Genomic DNA, 17,440 nt, shown 5'->3' with positions numbered 1-17,440 from the left:
TGTTCTAAACCAAACACCACATGCACACAACAAAAAAGTTGCTGAAGCAAAATACAGCAGCATCTCTAACCACCAGCTATATATACCCACAAAAGGGGGGTGGTGGGAAGGTACTGCCAAGTAAGGCGTGTTCTACAAACATCTACATTTACAGGTAAGTGGAACTCGAACAACAGTATTATGGTCAGCAAACACATTGCCTTACTGGCATATTGGTAGATTAATAAAAGTTTACACAACCTGGAAGGAGGAAGGATAAAGGTCCAGAAGCCCATGAAAAGCACTTCTCATGAAACCTGATCTAGAAAAAGCATCCAATTGTAGTGCTTCATGAAGATATGGGCAGAGGACCAAGTTGCTGCTGCTGGAATACATCTAGGGACCATTGTTTTGCAATATGCCCGTGGTGAAATGTACCTTTACCTTGCCTGAATTCACCTCACCAGGGCGGGTGTAACAAAAACAATACCAGAGGACAGCCAATGTGCAATGGATTGTTTAGACACAGGCTGACCTTTCTTTGCCTCAGAAAAGGAAATAAGCCTTTCAGCCTTCCGAAAGAGCTTTGTTCTACCAAGGTAGTACCTGAGCTGCCTATGTGTATCCAAGGTAAGTATCACCCTCTTTCCCTTATTCTCAGGTTCTGGAAAGAACACAGGAAGATTAACAGACTGATTCAGAGAGAAATCTGAGACCACTTTTGGCATGAAAACAGAATTAGTGCATAACACAACCATATCCCTGTGGAAAATCAGGTAAGGTTGTCCTACCATGAGAGCCTGCAGCTCAGAAACTTGCCTTTTAGATGTCAGAGCAATAATCAAAGCAGTTTTCCTGTTAAAACTTGTGATCAGTGTAAGCTGCTGGTTGAAAAAGTGGTAAGTTTAATTTTTCATGAGCAAAACATAGGTCCCATGAAGGAAAAACCTGCTTGTAAGGGGGGCTTGTATGTCATACTCCATTCATGAACTGTTTTACCAAAGAAGAGGAGGAAATAGGCAGATCCACTAGCAGTCATACAGAAATTCCCATTACATGTACCTTAATGAAAATATACAATAAGCCACTCTGAAGTAGCTCACATAAATATTTCAAGACCATGGGGATATGAACCTCAATGGACCTCATATTTTCATTTAGGCACTAATTAGAAAATCTCATCTAATTGTAAAAAAATAAGATTTTCTAGTAGCAGCTCTTCTGACCTCCTTTAACACCTGCTGCACATCCTCATGAAATGTGCCTAAACGGAGTCAAGACTGAATCATCCAGGCTGTCAACTGAAATTTCTCCAAATTAGTGTGCACCAGTCACCCCTAAGACTGTCTCAGCAGGTCCAGTGTGTGTGAAAGTCAGTAGTAATTACCCTTGGCCAATACCATTTACAGGGAGAACCAAGACAGCCTGGGCCAACAGGGGGCCACCACAATGATCTCTGGCATTTCTATTTGAACTTTCAGAAGTACCCTGTGAATCAATGGAAAGATACAAGAACATTCCTGTCCAAGGGATTGAGAATGTCTCTCTCCTAGAGGCATGGTTGAAAGGATGTCTGGAACATAATTTCTCCATATGTCTGTTTTTAAAAGAGAAAAACAGATATATTAGAGGCATTCCCCACATCTGGAGTAGATCCTGTAACACCACGGGTTTGAGCTTCCAGTAGTACGGGTCTGCCCAGGATCTGCTTAATCTATCTGCCACAATGTTCTGCTATGACTGTATGTATAATGCCTGAAGAACTAAAGAACACTGAGAAGCCTGCTTCCAGGCTATCACTGCCAACCGGTACAGAGGCTAAGACCTCATACTCCTTGTTTGTTGAGGTATCACATCAAGAAGAGGACCCAGAGTTCACGGGTGGTGAAGGACATTCAAGGCGTTGATCACTGTCAACATCTCCTTGATATTAATGTGCTTCTATGTGTCCTTGGGATCCTAAGTGGCTTGCACTTTTATCCCCACTGAAACAGCTCCCCAGGTAAAGTCAGATGACTCTGTCTGCATACAGAATAGGAGGGAATAGCACAGTCTGGTCTGGCAGATGAAGAGGAATGCCCCTGAATGGAGGTGGATGGTCTTTCCATTGCCATCTGTAACCCCTGTCAAGAAAATGTTTAGTATCACAGATGACCACACTGCCTTGCTGCAAGCTAATCTGAAAGACAAGGCAGCCAACAGGGGATTTGATAAAGAAGAGTGACGCACCTTGGCATAGTCATAAGTTGGGAAAGGAAACCTTATTCAGCTTGCAGTTGTCGTTGCCCTGCCACTGCCTCTTACTGCTTTGGTTCTTCTTCAGCTGGGACTTACATTTGTTAGGCCACCAACAAATATCTTGCTTAAAAGAGAACAGCTTGTGAATATGAAACATCTTTTATACTCCTTGCAATTATTTACCTCTGTCAACCCAGTGTTTAAGAATCTGATTAATTGCTGTACCAAACACACAATCAGACTCAAGAGGAACATTCAAAATCTCATTTTTTAAATCATCAGAAAAATTCGGGGAGTACAACAAAGCATACCTCCTAATCACCACTGACAATGCCACATTTGTATCAGTTCCACCCAGGACACTTTTTAATTCATGTTTTGACACCTGAGGAACACTAGACATAATAATAACACAGACCTTTTGCTCTGCAGGTAAAGATGCAGCAAACTTGTCTAAACTATACAAGCATGTAAACACAAACTTGCACATGAAACACTGATAGTCAAATACTTTAAAAGCTACCAAGCTGGACTGAACCAGCTTCTATCCCAGAGATTCTTGCCATTTGCTTAGTTACCTTGAAAGACCGAGTTAGAAGAAGACATGGTCTTATTAGCAAAAGTCATTTGCAAAGTGGTCAGTTAACCTGCCCAAAGATAAGGCTACTACAGGACCACAAGCTGTAGGCTGAGGCACACATTTTTGATTTATTCTTTCATTTTTTTTTTTTTTTTTTAAGTGTAGATGCTGATGATGGTGGGGGGGACTGAATTCAAGACGGGACAAAAACCTAGCCAGATCAATACCAAGTACTGGTTGCATGGTCAGTCCAGTACAAAATAGACAAATACCACAAAGTTCCCTCTAAATAGCAAACTGAAATCTCTTTCTATGGGGAAACTATACTGAATACTGTATTGTGGAACAAAGGCAGCAATTTCAACAACTCCGCACAAAGTACAATAAAACACATAAAACAGATCCCCAATACCCACAATAAAGGCTATTTTCAGCCTACATAAGTAAAATAGCACCAAACAGCCTTAGACCAAGAAATAACTCCAACACTAAATAAAATTTCTGTCACAAATCTCACACAAAATGGTGCCAAAATCACAATTTAAAATAGAAATTTTCTTAAAATGTTATAAATCCACTCAGTCACACAAAATAATAAATCCAAACCTTAGGCAAGGAATTGAATATACAGTGGATATAAAAAGTGTACACACCCCTGTTAAAATGCCAGGTTTTTGTGATATAAAAAAATTAAGACCACAATAAATAATTTCAAAACTTTTCTCACCTTTAATGTGACCTATAACCTGTACAATTCAATTGAAAAACAAACCTGTTAGGGGAAAAATATAAAAAATAAAAAAGTGCAATAAGCTGGTTGCATAAGTGTGTACACCCTTAAACTAACACTTTGTTGAAACACCTTTGGATGTAATTACAGCATTCAGACTTCTTGGGTAGGAGTCTATCACAGCATGGCACATATTGACTTGGCAATATCTGCCCACTCCTTCCTTGCAAAAGCACTCCAAATCTGTCAGATTGCAAGGGCATCTCTTGTGCACAGCCCTCTTCAGATCACTCCACAGACTTTCTATTGGATTTAGGTCTGGGCCATTCCAAAATTTTCTTCTGGGGAAGCCATTATTTTGCTGATTTGGATGTATGCATATGGTCACTGTCATGTTGAAAAGTGAAATTCCACTTCATCTTCAGCTTTCTAGCAGATGCCTGAAGGTTTTGGGCCAAAAGTGACTGGTATTTGGAACTGTTCATAATTCCCTCCACCTTGACTAAAGCCCCAGGTCCAGCTGAAGAAAAGCAACCCCAAAGCATGATACTGCCATCACCATGGGGATGGTGTTCATTTGGTGAAGTGTTGTGTTTTTGCGCCAAACGTACCTTTTGGAATTGTGGCCAAAAAGTTCAGCCTTGGTCTCATCAGACCATAACACATTTTCCCACATGATTTTGGGAGACTTGCTTGCAGCCTCCCTGACCAGTTTTCATCTTGTCATCAATTTTGGAAGGACGTCCAGTTCTTTGCCAAGTCACTGTTGTCCCATATTTTCTCCACTTTTTGATGAATGCCTTCACTGTGTTCCATGATATATCCAATGCTGTGGAAATTTTTTGGACCCTTCTCCTGATTGATACCTTTCAACAATGAGATCCCGTTGATGCTTTGTAAGCTCTCTGCGAAACATGGCTTTTGCTGTAGCAGGCAACTGAGTAAATGTCAGGAAAATCCTACTAGGACAGCTGAACTTTATCTGGGGTTAATCAGAGTCTTGCTAATTCATGGCAGGTGTGTACCCAAGAAAACTGAATGCTGTAATTAAATCAAAAGATGCTTCAACAAAGTACTAGTTTAAGGGTGTGCACACTTACAACCAGCTTACTGTACGTTTTTTTATTTTTTACATTTTCTTCCCCTAACAGATTTGTTTTTCAATTGAATTGTACAGGTTATAGGTCACATTAAAGGTGGGAAAAGTTTTGAAATGATTTATTGTGGTCTTATTTTTTTTATATCACAGAAACCTGGCATTTTAACAGGGGTATGTACACTTTTTATATCCACTGTAAACTTAAGAAAAAAATTCCTATCAGAAATGCTTCACAAACAAAATGACACCCAAATTGTGATTTTGTCTATACTATTACAAATGTGTTCTATGACCACAATTAATTATAGGTCCAAAGAAAAAAAATGTAGAAACAGCAAGTTTGCCTGTCAAAACTTTGAAAAGAATCTTTTAATCAACAGAAATAACAATGGCAAATTACTCACTGATCTAGCAGCACGAGGCAATGACAGGAACTGGACTGAAATGGCCAGCACTGATAGAAAAAGGCAGAGGGAGGAAATAAAACCCCAAAGGAGTTTCTTTTCTGAGCTCTGAGGTAGATACCACTGAGAGAGAAGCAATATTCCAGGAGATCCCTTTGACTGCGCCAAAAAAAAAATGAAGTGGTCCTGTATGACAGTGTGAAGGGTTACCCTGGTCCTACCCGGTGACTGGTCCTTCATCCTCACAGACAGGCAAGTGGGAGGACTTCTGAGCTTTGACAGACTGACAAAGGGAAGATAGCAGAGAACTACTGCACCATATGCCAGTAAGGAAGCATGTCTGCTGAACATCAAAATTGCACAAGCTAGCTATTTCACTCATTTTTGATCTGATAAAGGCTTTTTTTTTTTTTTTTTTTACTCATTTCCAACCTGCCATACATTTATGCAAGCAGATATACACTAGGATAGCATCTGTCACAGAGTGACTGAACAAAAGAATGGCAAATTATCTAGTGTTCCGTCTACACTTACCTCAGTCAAACATAGATTTTCTGGGTTGACTCTCGTACTTCTAGAGATTGACTCAATGATATCTGCAGCTGTGGCATTTTCTTTACTAACACTCACTAGAAACTGTAATAAGAGGAAAAAATAAGATACAGGCAAATTTTGTTACTACCATGAATATAAATTTAGAAAGCTACTACACATTCCATTTAATATAACCAACCACTCATATGTACCGTCCTCCATCCAAGGTAATAAAGGCAACCAAAACAGCAGCATTACATTCACATGTTAAATTGATGCCAGAGACAGTTCATTTAGCTAACAGAAATGGAAAAATATTCTGCAACAGATTTGTCACTACAGTAGCAACACTGGTGGCAGCTTCAATTAGAGGCACAGATGCCCTTTCTTTCATGTCATTCACATCATGTACTAATCACCATGTAAACATTTCAATTGCTAACAGTGCAACGTAGGTCTATGGAGCTTCTCATCAGGAAACAAGCAAAACTACATGGCATTTGCATCTCCGTGGAAGTGTTGCCTTTTGTCTTCCTGCGCTGCAGTCCTGCCACCTCGCCTACCCCCATCCCCCACCAGTCAAGTACTGTTACATGAAAAGTATCTGCCTCTAATTATGAAGTTCAGAGATAAAATTCACATATAAATCAGGAGAAGAACAGGAAGGATACTGAGTATGAGCAGAAACTTGAGCACAAGTCATCCACAACACAGAACAGAAAGTGGAGCCATTATATAGACACACACTGACTGGTAACAGGAAGGGTGGAGCTGAAGAGAGAGAAAGAAAGAAGAACAACAGGTAGCACGTGGCACAGGGCATGACATGCAAAATTAAGAATTAAACAGACTACTATATACTTATTTACAACTGTTTACTGGGGTAGAACACTGATCAAAAATGACCGATTTCAGACTCAGCCTGGGTAAACTACTACTAGTACTACTACTACAACTATCAGAAACAATATATTTACCAGAATTTTGCTTCTTTCTCACTTTATTTTATAACTGATTTTTTAAGCAATAAAAGGACAAAATATGGGTAACCAATCTGTTGCTGTGATACCCATAAACATTATTGTGTGGTTCAACATCAGCATTTGCTACAGCTTAAAAGATGAAAGGGATATACAACCATCACAAAGAGCCTAAAGCAGGGGAATGCAAAGATCATCAAAATCGAAGAACAAATATGGCGGCAGCAACACAATTCCTAAAGCAAACAAGTACCAATACACAAAGTAAACAGATTTTTAACCAGTCTTCATTAACTCACAAATTTCAGTTTTGCACAGTGGTTTGATGTTTGTTTCCATGGCTTGATTAAGACAGGGAAATATTTTGAATGACTTGTTACTCTCTTCATAAGATGCTGCATATATTTCAAGCACTAATAATCAGTTTTCTGTAAAATGATTCTTAAATTTTGTTTCACCAAATCACCCACCTGTAGCTTGCAGAAGCAGATGACCTCCCTATTACAAATTATTTTAAATATAAACATTTCTCTGCTTATAAGAAAAATGACACTTTGAAAGAAGTGCATGCTCTGTCTATACTGGAAAACAACATCATTAACTCTTCAGGCAGCTAACAATGGTAATGGGATTACTTTTTATGATGATGTGTAAAATGAGCTTAAGTATGAATTACTTGATGACACTATTTATTATAAGGTTACTTTTGTTTCAGGTATTAAATATAATGCATTCCTTTCCTTAATCACGGTTAATTTAGGAATTCAATGATTCACAACAAATACATTCTCCCACAGTGCTAGACCTACTTTCTTGTTTATAGGTGGGCTTCCTAAAATCCACAAAAATGTTGGCTGCCCTCTCTATGGACACCAGCTTTTTGAAATTGGTATGTTGCTTAACCCATCTCACAGTATACTGATTTTTTTTAAGAGTGTAACCACTTAAAATTAAAGAGTGTGTTGAATTTAGTTGCAAGTTAAGACAAATACAAATACATTTACAAAACAATTAGTGATGAATAGGGTACTTGCGTACTAATGCAGTCAGATATCTAAATTTTTAGTGCCATCTGGTAGTCAATTATTCTGTTTTACTGGGTACTCGATTCACACAGATGGGCAACTGATGAACTAGAAAGGAATTAAACATTTACAGTTTGAAAAAATATTGAAATGTTTTCAAATTTAACTTTCTTCCTGCTCACAATGAAAACTCAAAAACAATATCCCATCCAACCCACACCGTATACAGCATAATCCTACTCAGACAGCCTATCACATAACAGTTGTACTGTCACAACGAGAAAAAAATTTATGTTTTTTTTTTTTTTGGTCCCCCCCCCCCCCCAAAAAAAAAAAAAGTATTCATGCCAATGAAATTTGAGATTCACAGGTTATACAGCACTTTTACTGAGCATTCTGTAACGGGGACATTTAATAACAACGTAGGGCGAATTCCTTCTTCTGCCCACAGAAGTCTTCCTACTTACTCAAGTGTGTGCCCCTGTCTCTTTCTGTATTTTAACTATCCACGGGTTGAGCCTTTCAGGAAAACAGAAATTACAATTCTCTTTCCTGTCAAAGTGAAGTCTTGACAGGTTTTCAGAGAGTGGAACTGGTGACTTATCTGGGCGTCCTTTGCATTGGAAAATGAAACTGTCGCAGCACATAACTAGAAGGAAAAACACTTTTTAGGAACAGACCAAAATAGGAGGTAAAGTATATGGACATTCTGCGAGTGCGAAAATCTGTGGAAAGTTACAGATATATGTTCATTGCCATAATTACATATGTGCAGAGCGGCAGTTGCAATGTTACAAGGAACATGATCTCTATGACATACTTTACAATTTTTTATTACAACAAAACAAAGAAAGATCTCTATCGTTTTCTTGGATCGCCACACGTCAGGACTCACACAGCTCACCTTCATTGCTCAATGATTGTGGACAAAGACAATGGTTGGGGGTTGGCAAAGACCCAAAGCCGGGGGGAAGTTGTACATTTTATTTTAATTTAGTTAATAAAATGTTTCCAATATGTTATATGCCTTAAGCTAAACTGAAAACGCATTGAAGTTTTTTCATAAAGCAGGTTTAATGATCTGGTTGCGTTAATACACAAGTACCATGAGGAGTGCTGAAAATGTGTACATTATTACTCCATATGAAGAGAAAACTGGATAATAAAACATAAATATGCTGAAGAAAATGACAGAAAATTTTAGAAAATAACACATTTGTATTTAATGATAAACATCATGCCTAAGTTAAAGCACAGCTATAGGGCTACATTTACCCCCTGTTTGCGTGTGTTTATCATACCTTCAGCGCAAGTACGTTTTAAGTGATGAAACAGCCAGTGTTTACTCAAATTACATTACTTTATTAAGTAGGTAATTTTTTGTATTGTCAGGTAACACTTCCTCCAAATTCAGTTTTTAAGTTAATTCTATTAGCTTAAATTAAGGAGCTTGACTGTTGGAACCCCAAGAAAATACTTCCTACTTTTCATATAAATACCAAGACTTTTTAAAGGAAGTTAATTTTATATTTTCTACTATGGGCTGCTCAGTCCTCTCAAAAACGGTTCACAAGTTACCTAACCAACACACAGCAGTTCTAGTTTACTAATTTAGTATTACATGCCTGAGGAAGCCTCCTAAGGTGAAAGTGTACTGCTATTGCACCAGAGTGGTTTGGAATTGTATTACCTTTGTCTACCTTCTTGGATTTTATTTCATATATCTTGGATTTTACAGATGTCTGTGTGAAGCGTCTGTCAACTCTGGAACTCACTAAATGTACTTTTAAGCTACTTATGGTTTAGGACACTGGCTGTTTTTTCGATTTGACTAGTTTCTACAGTGTCTGACTTGTCACCACTCTAATACTGATTATTTACATTATTGTAGCCTCTGGATCCCAAGCTAAGTGGTTTTGTTGCACTGCCCTTCCACTTTGTCTCTTGGATACATAGGATGTCCAGCCTCTGCATTACCATTAGGTCCATCCACTTCAAAGCCTCATCCTATCAGTGAACATACATAGTGTGTGGCAATTCTTGGCTTATGTTTGACAGGTTGAATGGTTTTATGTCCAGCTTTCACTCAACAAACTGATCCTAGGTAGGCTAAGCTGGTCTGCTGATCTTTATGGTGGGCACACACTGGTCAACAGGGGCACATTCACCCCTCCAACCACTAGCATGGTTCGTTTGTGTAGGTCGGACTAGGTCAGGTCCTCAACCCACTTATCACTGGTAATTATCCATGCCCATTTTGGAGACATCAGTCAACACGACCAGATCACCTACAGCCATATTTTTACATAGCCGAGTAGCTAGTCCTTTCACAGCTTGCAGTCTGTGAAAAGTGTTTTCCTATCTTGAGGATATTGTGTACCACAGTAGATGCCTAAAGCAGTTGGTCTATTCAATTCTTCCCCTTAGGGGGCACCATCTAGAGTCTGTGCTGCTGCCCCTTGTTAGGCGAGTCTGACACTGAAACACTCAATGTTTTTCAGAGGTTGGGGAAACCCCACATAGACACAGGAAGAACATGTAAACTCCAAACAGGCATTGGTTGGAGGTTAGGCTTGCACCTTGTATACTTTGAGCATGGGAGGCGAAGACCTTAACCATTATGCCATCTTGTCTCCAGACAGCTCCCTATGAAAACAAAGAATTTAGGAAGGATCCTTTGCTGCTGCATTTCTTTGATAAGACAGTATGTCTAGGAGAGCGAGAGACAACAGGTTTGGGGTTAATGAGAAGAAGATGACACAGCCCTTGGACACTATACTCATTCTCCCAGCTGTTCTGCGGGATGGCCAGCCACACATTTGGATGCAGAGACAAGCAGCTCCAGACTACCTCCAGAGGAGAACAGTATGACACTCCCCTTCAGTTCACTTCACTTCAGTTGTTTTACTGAGAAAGGGGCCCCTGAATACTGGTTTTGCAGACCTCCTATGCTCATAGGGTGCCATCTGCTGAAAAGGGCCACCATTACCTTGGTTGCCAATCAGAGAAGAATTAGAGAGAATTGCTGGGATTTTTTAAACCAGAAAGTTTTGGACCCATTCTAATTCTTCAAAGAGGATACCCGTGGGGTTTCAAAATGGACTCTTAAGACAGACAGTGTCTTACCTCCCTGCTTACTCTTCTGGAGTGCTTTAGGTCAAAAAATAAAGAGGATCCATCAAAGGAGCATTTACAAAGGACTCGTATGCTTTCTGCAAATTCACAAAGCTAGACCAAGCATGGTCCCTCATTTTAATGTCTGCTCCTATCATCCTAATCATTCCATAAGCCACAATGTAAACTATCCAGGGCGGTTTAGAGCACTTGGGCTTCAGATTTCACCAAGTTTTCATTGGTTCTTCTGTTTTCTTCTGTTATACTTGCAGTGTGACGCTTGCACTGTGGTAGTGGGATTTCAAACACTTCATATCCAGTATTCTACTCAACTCAAACAACCTATATCCAAACCCACCTAATTCCCATGACCACAGCTCCACACCCCAACTCACAAACAACCATCCAGACAAATAACATTAAAAAAAATGAAACCTACAACATTAGCTCCTGCCAAACTGCCATCCAAATACCTCTGAACAACCACTGACATCATTTGCTACCATGTATCTATCCTAATTAAAAGATCCATTACAAAAAAATACATCCTAGCCCTATGGAAATCTTCCTTCATCATCACGTTACACAAAGGTGGCACATCCACCGAACTGACAAACTATCGCCGTATAGCAATCCTTCCTCCCTTCTCCAAAGTACTTGAAAATGTACACATCAGCAACACAATCTCTTCTGCTTGATAACCAATTACTTTCTCCTACCCAACATGGGTTTCAATCCCACCACAACTTCCCTGCTACACTTCCTAGATACCAGTAATCAAAGTAAAAACTCAGGTAATTTCATCTCCATCCTCTTACTGGACTTGTCAAAAGTCTTTAACATGGTCTCACTTCACCTACTCCTCTCCAAAGAACAAATCTTATAAGCTTCAACTCCCTCAACTAGCTAGTTTTACAGCTACCTAAACAATCACACCTATTCTGTAAAATGGAAAGACTCCCACAGTCCATATTCCTTCGAATCACTACAGAGTCCCCAAAAGCACCACATTTGAGCCATTACTTTTCAACATCCTCATTAATGACATGCAAAAGTTAACAAAAATCGTCATTATAATACAATATACTGATGACTCAAACTTTAGTTTGCTCAACCCCAAATCTTTCCACCTTAGAAATCATCACACAGGAAGCTTTCACCTATATAGAAAACTGGCTAAATATATCCCAATTGCTCTTAAACCCAACAAAATCAAACTAACCCTATTCTTTCCAAAAAGCATACATCAAAACAACACTGGCCTTAACATTTTCTCCTCAAACACAAAAACTGAAAACGCCACCAACATAAAATTACTACAAGTTATCATTGATCAAGTTAAAATTTGATCTGCACATTGACACTGCAGAGAAAAAGACACTGCAAACTAGGGTCTATACACAGTAAAGCACCTGCTAAATGACCACAGAAAAAAAATAATACAATGTTGCCATCCCCTTTTCTCCTTCTTACCATCCTATATGCCTCAACAGTATTTAAACACAAACTAAAAAGCACCTACAACAAAATCAGCAAATTCGCCTGCAACCACTCAAACGAGTCCCATCACTGCATGGCACCAAATATCCTCAACTGGCTTGAACTTCAACGCATTACCCTCTACTGTCAAATCTCATCCAAAGGCATGTACCAAATAGAACCCCAAAATCCTCATATTGTAAACTAGCCTTTGCTAATAAATCTAATAATTATGACAACTCACTACTCTCTGTCGCTATCTACAAGCCATGGAACAAACTTCCAAACCACATCAGGCTTTTAAATAACTTGTAACAATTCAAATCAGTCCTAAAATATGAACTGGCAACTACTAACCCATGAAATGTACCACACCTACAGTCTCAAATATGCAATCCTAACTCTGCTCCCTATGAATACTGTACTAATCAAGTGTATTAATATTGTATTTTTTATTCTATTCAATATGTTGAAAACATGCAGTTCCTTGATCTGATATAATTTTGCTGACCATTTTTCTTTTGAATTGTCAAAATGCATTTCTATTCTTGTTTTGGAGCTTTTCTCCCCAGGCCTCCACTAAAAATGGGTATTTCAGTTCCAAGACAGACTTTCCTGGTAAAGAAAAGCAAATAAATAAAATATCCACAGCAGATAGTATACACAAGTAAAAGCCTCTTATAATACAGGAAGGGTACCTTCTTATAACACTGGTGGGTTATTTATCCATTTCCATCTTGTCTAATTTGTGCCGAGTTGTGCAACCTTCCTTTAAGCTGCACTCCTTTGTGCAGCCAAAGAACCAGTTGCACTGAGTACAGCAGGCTTATTCTGAATGTTATACCAGTCCAACTACTATACCTGTAAAATGTCCCCTGTTCCTCTTTAAATCCTCATTTATACAAATGTATGACTGCCTATGTAGTAGGTGATGGTTTAATAAAGATGTTTCTTGTTTAAAAAAGGGCAGGAATTGAATAATTTATGTAATGTTTATTTTATTTATTTTGCTTAGATTATATGATATATAGCAATATATGCAATGTATTACATTTGGAAACGTGAACTTGTTAATACAGTTTGATTACTTTTATATAGATGTACATTTGCTTATGTAACAAGTGATAATTCAATAAAGGTGTTTTTTTTTTTTTTTAAAAAGGACTTTTGGAATGAGAGAAAGGGAAAGAAAAACAAAGAAACATCTCCTTTGAAGGAAAAGAGAGGGTATCCACCTTCCAAACCAGAGGACCTGGGACTCTGGCACAAACTAGAGGAAGCTGTCTGTTCAGAGGGGATTCAAGATCCATTTGAGGAGTACCCCACCGGTGGACAATGTCCAGAAACACATCCATGTGAAGCATCCATTCATGGGATTGACTTATGGACCTGCTCAGAGAGTCTGTCACAATGTTTTGACCTGAAGGAATCTATACTGACTGAACGGTCAATTGTAACTGGAGAGCTAGTTCCCAAACTAGGAGTGCCAACTGACAAAAAAAGGTAAGACCTTGTCCCCCTGTTTGTTGACATACTACATCACTGTGGCATTGTCTGCAAACAACTTGAGAGGTCCTGGGAAGGAAAGATGATGAAAGGCCTGAACAGGCGACCAGACTCCCTACAACTTTAGGGAGCTGAAAGCTGCTCCCCATCCCACATCTGAGACATCTGTGAACATCCCCTGAGAGGAAAGAAGTGGATGAAAAGGGAGCCCTGGGTTGAAAGTCAACTGCTGAATCCACCACTGACGTTCCTGCTTGAGATAAGGAAGAGGAGGAACCAAGAAATCAAAAGGATGACGATGCTGAAGCCAAACTGACTTTAGAAAACAGTGAAGTTCTCTCATGTGGAGTTTGGCAAAAGGGAGCATTGGAATAGTGGAAGCCATAAACCCCACAACTCTCAGAAATTCCCTTGCTATTACAGAGGTCAGAGGAAGAGGGAACTGAAAAAAGGAAAGGAGAGTTAGGGTCTTGGGAGAAGGCAGGGATGCCAGCATAGGAACAGTTTTGATCTTGCACCCCAGAAAGATATGATCTTGAGGAGTCAGAAAGGACTTTTTGAGATTTATAGTGAACTCCAGGCTCTGCAGAAAGGAGACTGCAAAGTGAAGATTTTGCAAAAAGATGTCTGGAGAGGATGCCTGAAACAGGACTTCGTCCAAATAGGGGAAGACTTGGATTCCCTTAGCCTGCACAAAGGGATCACAGGAGTGAGGCATTTGGTGAATACCCCCGAGATAGCAGAAAGGCCAAAGGGCAAAGAAGAGAACTGAAAATGCCAGGAAGCAAGAGAAAACCATAAAATCTTCTTGAAAAAGGGATGAATTGGGATATGGAGATAAGCATCTTTGAGACCCAGAGACACCACATAAGCCTGAGGAAGCAAAAGGGGGAAATACATCTGAAGGGACAACACTGGAAAAGAGGGAACCTTCAGAAATGTATTTACATGACAGAGGTCTAAAATTGGTCTCCAAGTACCCTCTTTCCTGGGTTCTAGGAACATTCTGGAGTAACTCCCCCTCCCCCTTTGGGAAACTGGAACTTCTTGAAGACTACCCTAAATCAAGATATCCCGAAGAACCCCTGGAAAGGACAGCTGTTCTTGAGGGGGCTAATTCCCATAAAAGGGGGAAAAGATTTCCAGACCATGAAATACCCTTGGCGGATAATGGACAGAATCTGGGAGTCATAAGTAATCTTTACCCAAACAGGGAGAGAGAGAAAAAGGCAAAGAGAAAGAGGAATGAGGCTGGGAAGAATAGGAGAGTAAGACAGTATCTGGTTTATCAGGAAAAGAAGACTTCTGGGGCACAGAAGTCTGACTGGCTTTAGTAGGAGGAGCTCATTTCTCACCATGTCGCTTGCCAGGTCAGGATAAAACAGGCGAGCATCGTGGGTTCTTGTTCAAGCAGCTTTATTGTATACAAACACATCATAAATGAGGTTAAGTAAAAAGAAGTTCTGTCTTACCATAACGTTCCATCTGTATTGTGGATCCTCGTTCAGTCATTACGCATGGGTATCGGTTCTGACATCGGAACCCAGCCGGCCATTTTCCAAGCTTGCGTCAGCTTCAAACTCTCGAGCTAAACTCTTACCCACAATCCCCCTCTCCCCGTTACCTCAGATTGAGTTTGCAAGTCAAAAGAAGGTAGAGGCTACCTCTGGTCAAATAACCTAAGAGGACCGGATGGTGAGATCCACTAGAAACCACAGGAGGGGTAAGGAGGGAGGGTCGTAATGACTGAACGAGGATCAACAATACAGATGGAACGTTATGGTAAAACATAACTTCTATATCTGATATTGTTAATCCTCGTTCATTCCTTACACAGGGACAGAGTCCCCAGCTACCTCTACTTTGGGAGGCTCTCATGGAAGGACATTCCTGAGCACCACAGAACCGAAAGATGCTCTTCCCCTGGAGGCCAAATCCAATTTGTAATGATTGATGAAGGTATGAGGCATAGCCCAAGTTGCAGCTGCACAGATGTCATGTAAAGAAGCTCTGGCATGGAAAGCAGCAGAAGTTGCCACCGACCTTTTTGAATGAGCTTTCATGGTAGTAGGCAACGAGATATTACATTGTGTATAAATGAAGGTTACACATTCCTTCAACCATCTAGCTAATGTGACCTTAGCAACAGCAGATCCTAATCTAGGTCCAGAAAAGGCCTAAAATAACTGGTCAGATTTACAAAAGGACCTAGTTCTGTTTAAGTAAAAATGGATTTGCCTGTGGATATCTAGGGTATGTAGGCAATACTCTCCTCTGTTCGAATGACTGGGAAAGAAAACTGGCAATTCAATGGTTTTATTAATGGACATTTCAGAGATCACTTTTGGCAGAAAAGATGGATTAGTTCTCAGAGACACTCTATCTCTGTGAAAAATCAAGTATGGACTCTGATACATAAAGACTGAAGCTCCGAAATACGTCTGACAGAAGTAATGGACACCAAAAACAAGGTTTTCCATGACAAATGCTTGAGGTCGCAAGAAGAGGCTGGTTCAAAGGGTGGAATTGTCGGAGCTTGTAGAACTAATGATAAATCCCATGGTTGAATAGGTTCTCTAAAAGGTGGCTTCAGATGATTCAAACCTTTTAGGAAGGTCTTGCACAATTTGTGGGACATAAGAGAGGAATCTTGGACACCCTCATGACAATTAGAAATTGCAGCCAAATGAACTCTAATGGTAGAGGCCGACAGACCCGATTGGAAAAGGTCAGCCAGATAGTCTAGTATTATCGACACTGGTGCTGAGAAGAGATCTAACTTGTTTATCTTTCAGCCAACAGGTAAATCTTTTCCACTTTCTCAGATAAGTAATTCTAGTGGAAGACTTATGAGATGCAATGAGAATGTCACGTACTGGTAAAGAAAGATCATTTTGCCTGGCGATCAAGGGAATTGGAGTAGCCAAGCTGTGAGCTTCAGGCTGTTCAAGTTGGGATGAATCAGGTTCTGTGGATGTGAGATCAACTCCGGGATTGGATGGAGAATCCATGGTCGATCTAGTAGGTGAGGCCAAAGGAAGGGGAACCAAATCTGTCGAGGCCAATATCGTGCTATAGGATCACCTTGCTCGTCAACCGACGGGCTTTCTTCAGAAACTGGGGAATGAGGGGAAAGGGTGGGAATGCGTAAAGAATAACAGAGGGCCAATCACGGACTACAGTGCCCCTGGGTGACTGTCCCGGAGGGGGAATCAGGGTGAAGTAGTTGCTGCATTTGTAGTTGGTCGGGGATGCAAAGAGGTCGTTGCAGCAAGGACGGCCCCAGAGGTGGAAAATTTCCGCCGCTATTGAAGGATTCAGGGACCACTAGTGAGGTTGAAGAATGTACCTGTTGGGTCTGTCTGCTATCATGTTGGAACTCCCGGGAATGTGCGTTGCTAGAAAAAAATGGTTGGTAGCCATCGCCCACTGCCATATCCTCATGGCCTCTCGAAAAAGGAGGTAAGATTTGGTTCCAACTTGTTGTTGATGTACCAGACCACCGCCATGTTGTCTGCCTGAACAGCAACTGTCCCAGATGGCAGCAGGGGATGGAATACTTGCAACGCCAGAAGCACCGCCCTCAGCTCTAGAACATATATATGCAGATGGGCCTCCAGTTCGGACCAAGTGCCTTGTCTGTCTGTCCCTGACATACTCCCCCCCACCCCATCAGGGAGGCGTCCGTGGTCACTGTGGCCTTGGGTTGCTGGGGGGAGAAGGGGCGAGACCATTGTGACAGATTGTGTGCCATCCACCAATTTAAATCCTG

The 17,440-nt window shown here is 40.4% G+C and overlaps 1 protein-coding gene across 1 annotated transcript in view; it reads right to left on the bottom strand.

Annotated features, from left to right (window-relative positions):
- USP19 (ubiquitin specific peptidase 19) overlaps nucleotides 1–17,440 on the bottom strand; it is a 3,461,697-nt gene that overhangs the window by 1,705,429 nt on the left and 1,738,828 nt on the right. The window contains exon 14 of the mRNA XM_044078491.1: nucleotides 5,565–5,666. Within this exon, the coding sequence (XP_043934426.1) occupies nucleotides 5,565–5,666 (102 nt within the window). The remainder of the gene's footprint in view (nucleotides 1–5,564; nucleotides 5,667–17,440) is intronic.

This window comes from Protopterus annectens, chromosome 7.part1, assembly GCF_019279795.1.
Source record: "Protopterus annectens isolate FY-2018-M chromosome 7.part1, PAN1.0, whole genome shotgun sequence".
In the NCBI taxonomy this organism is placed as follows: Eukaryota; Metazoa; Chordata; order Ceratodontiformes; family Protopteridae; genus Protopterus; species Protopterus annectens.
The sequence above is the reverse complement of the archived record's forward strand: the minus strand, read 5'-3'. Positions and strand labels throughout refer to the sequence as shown.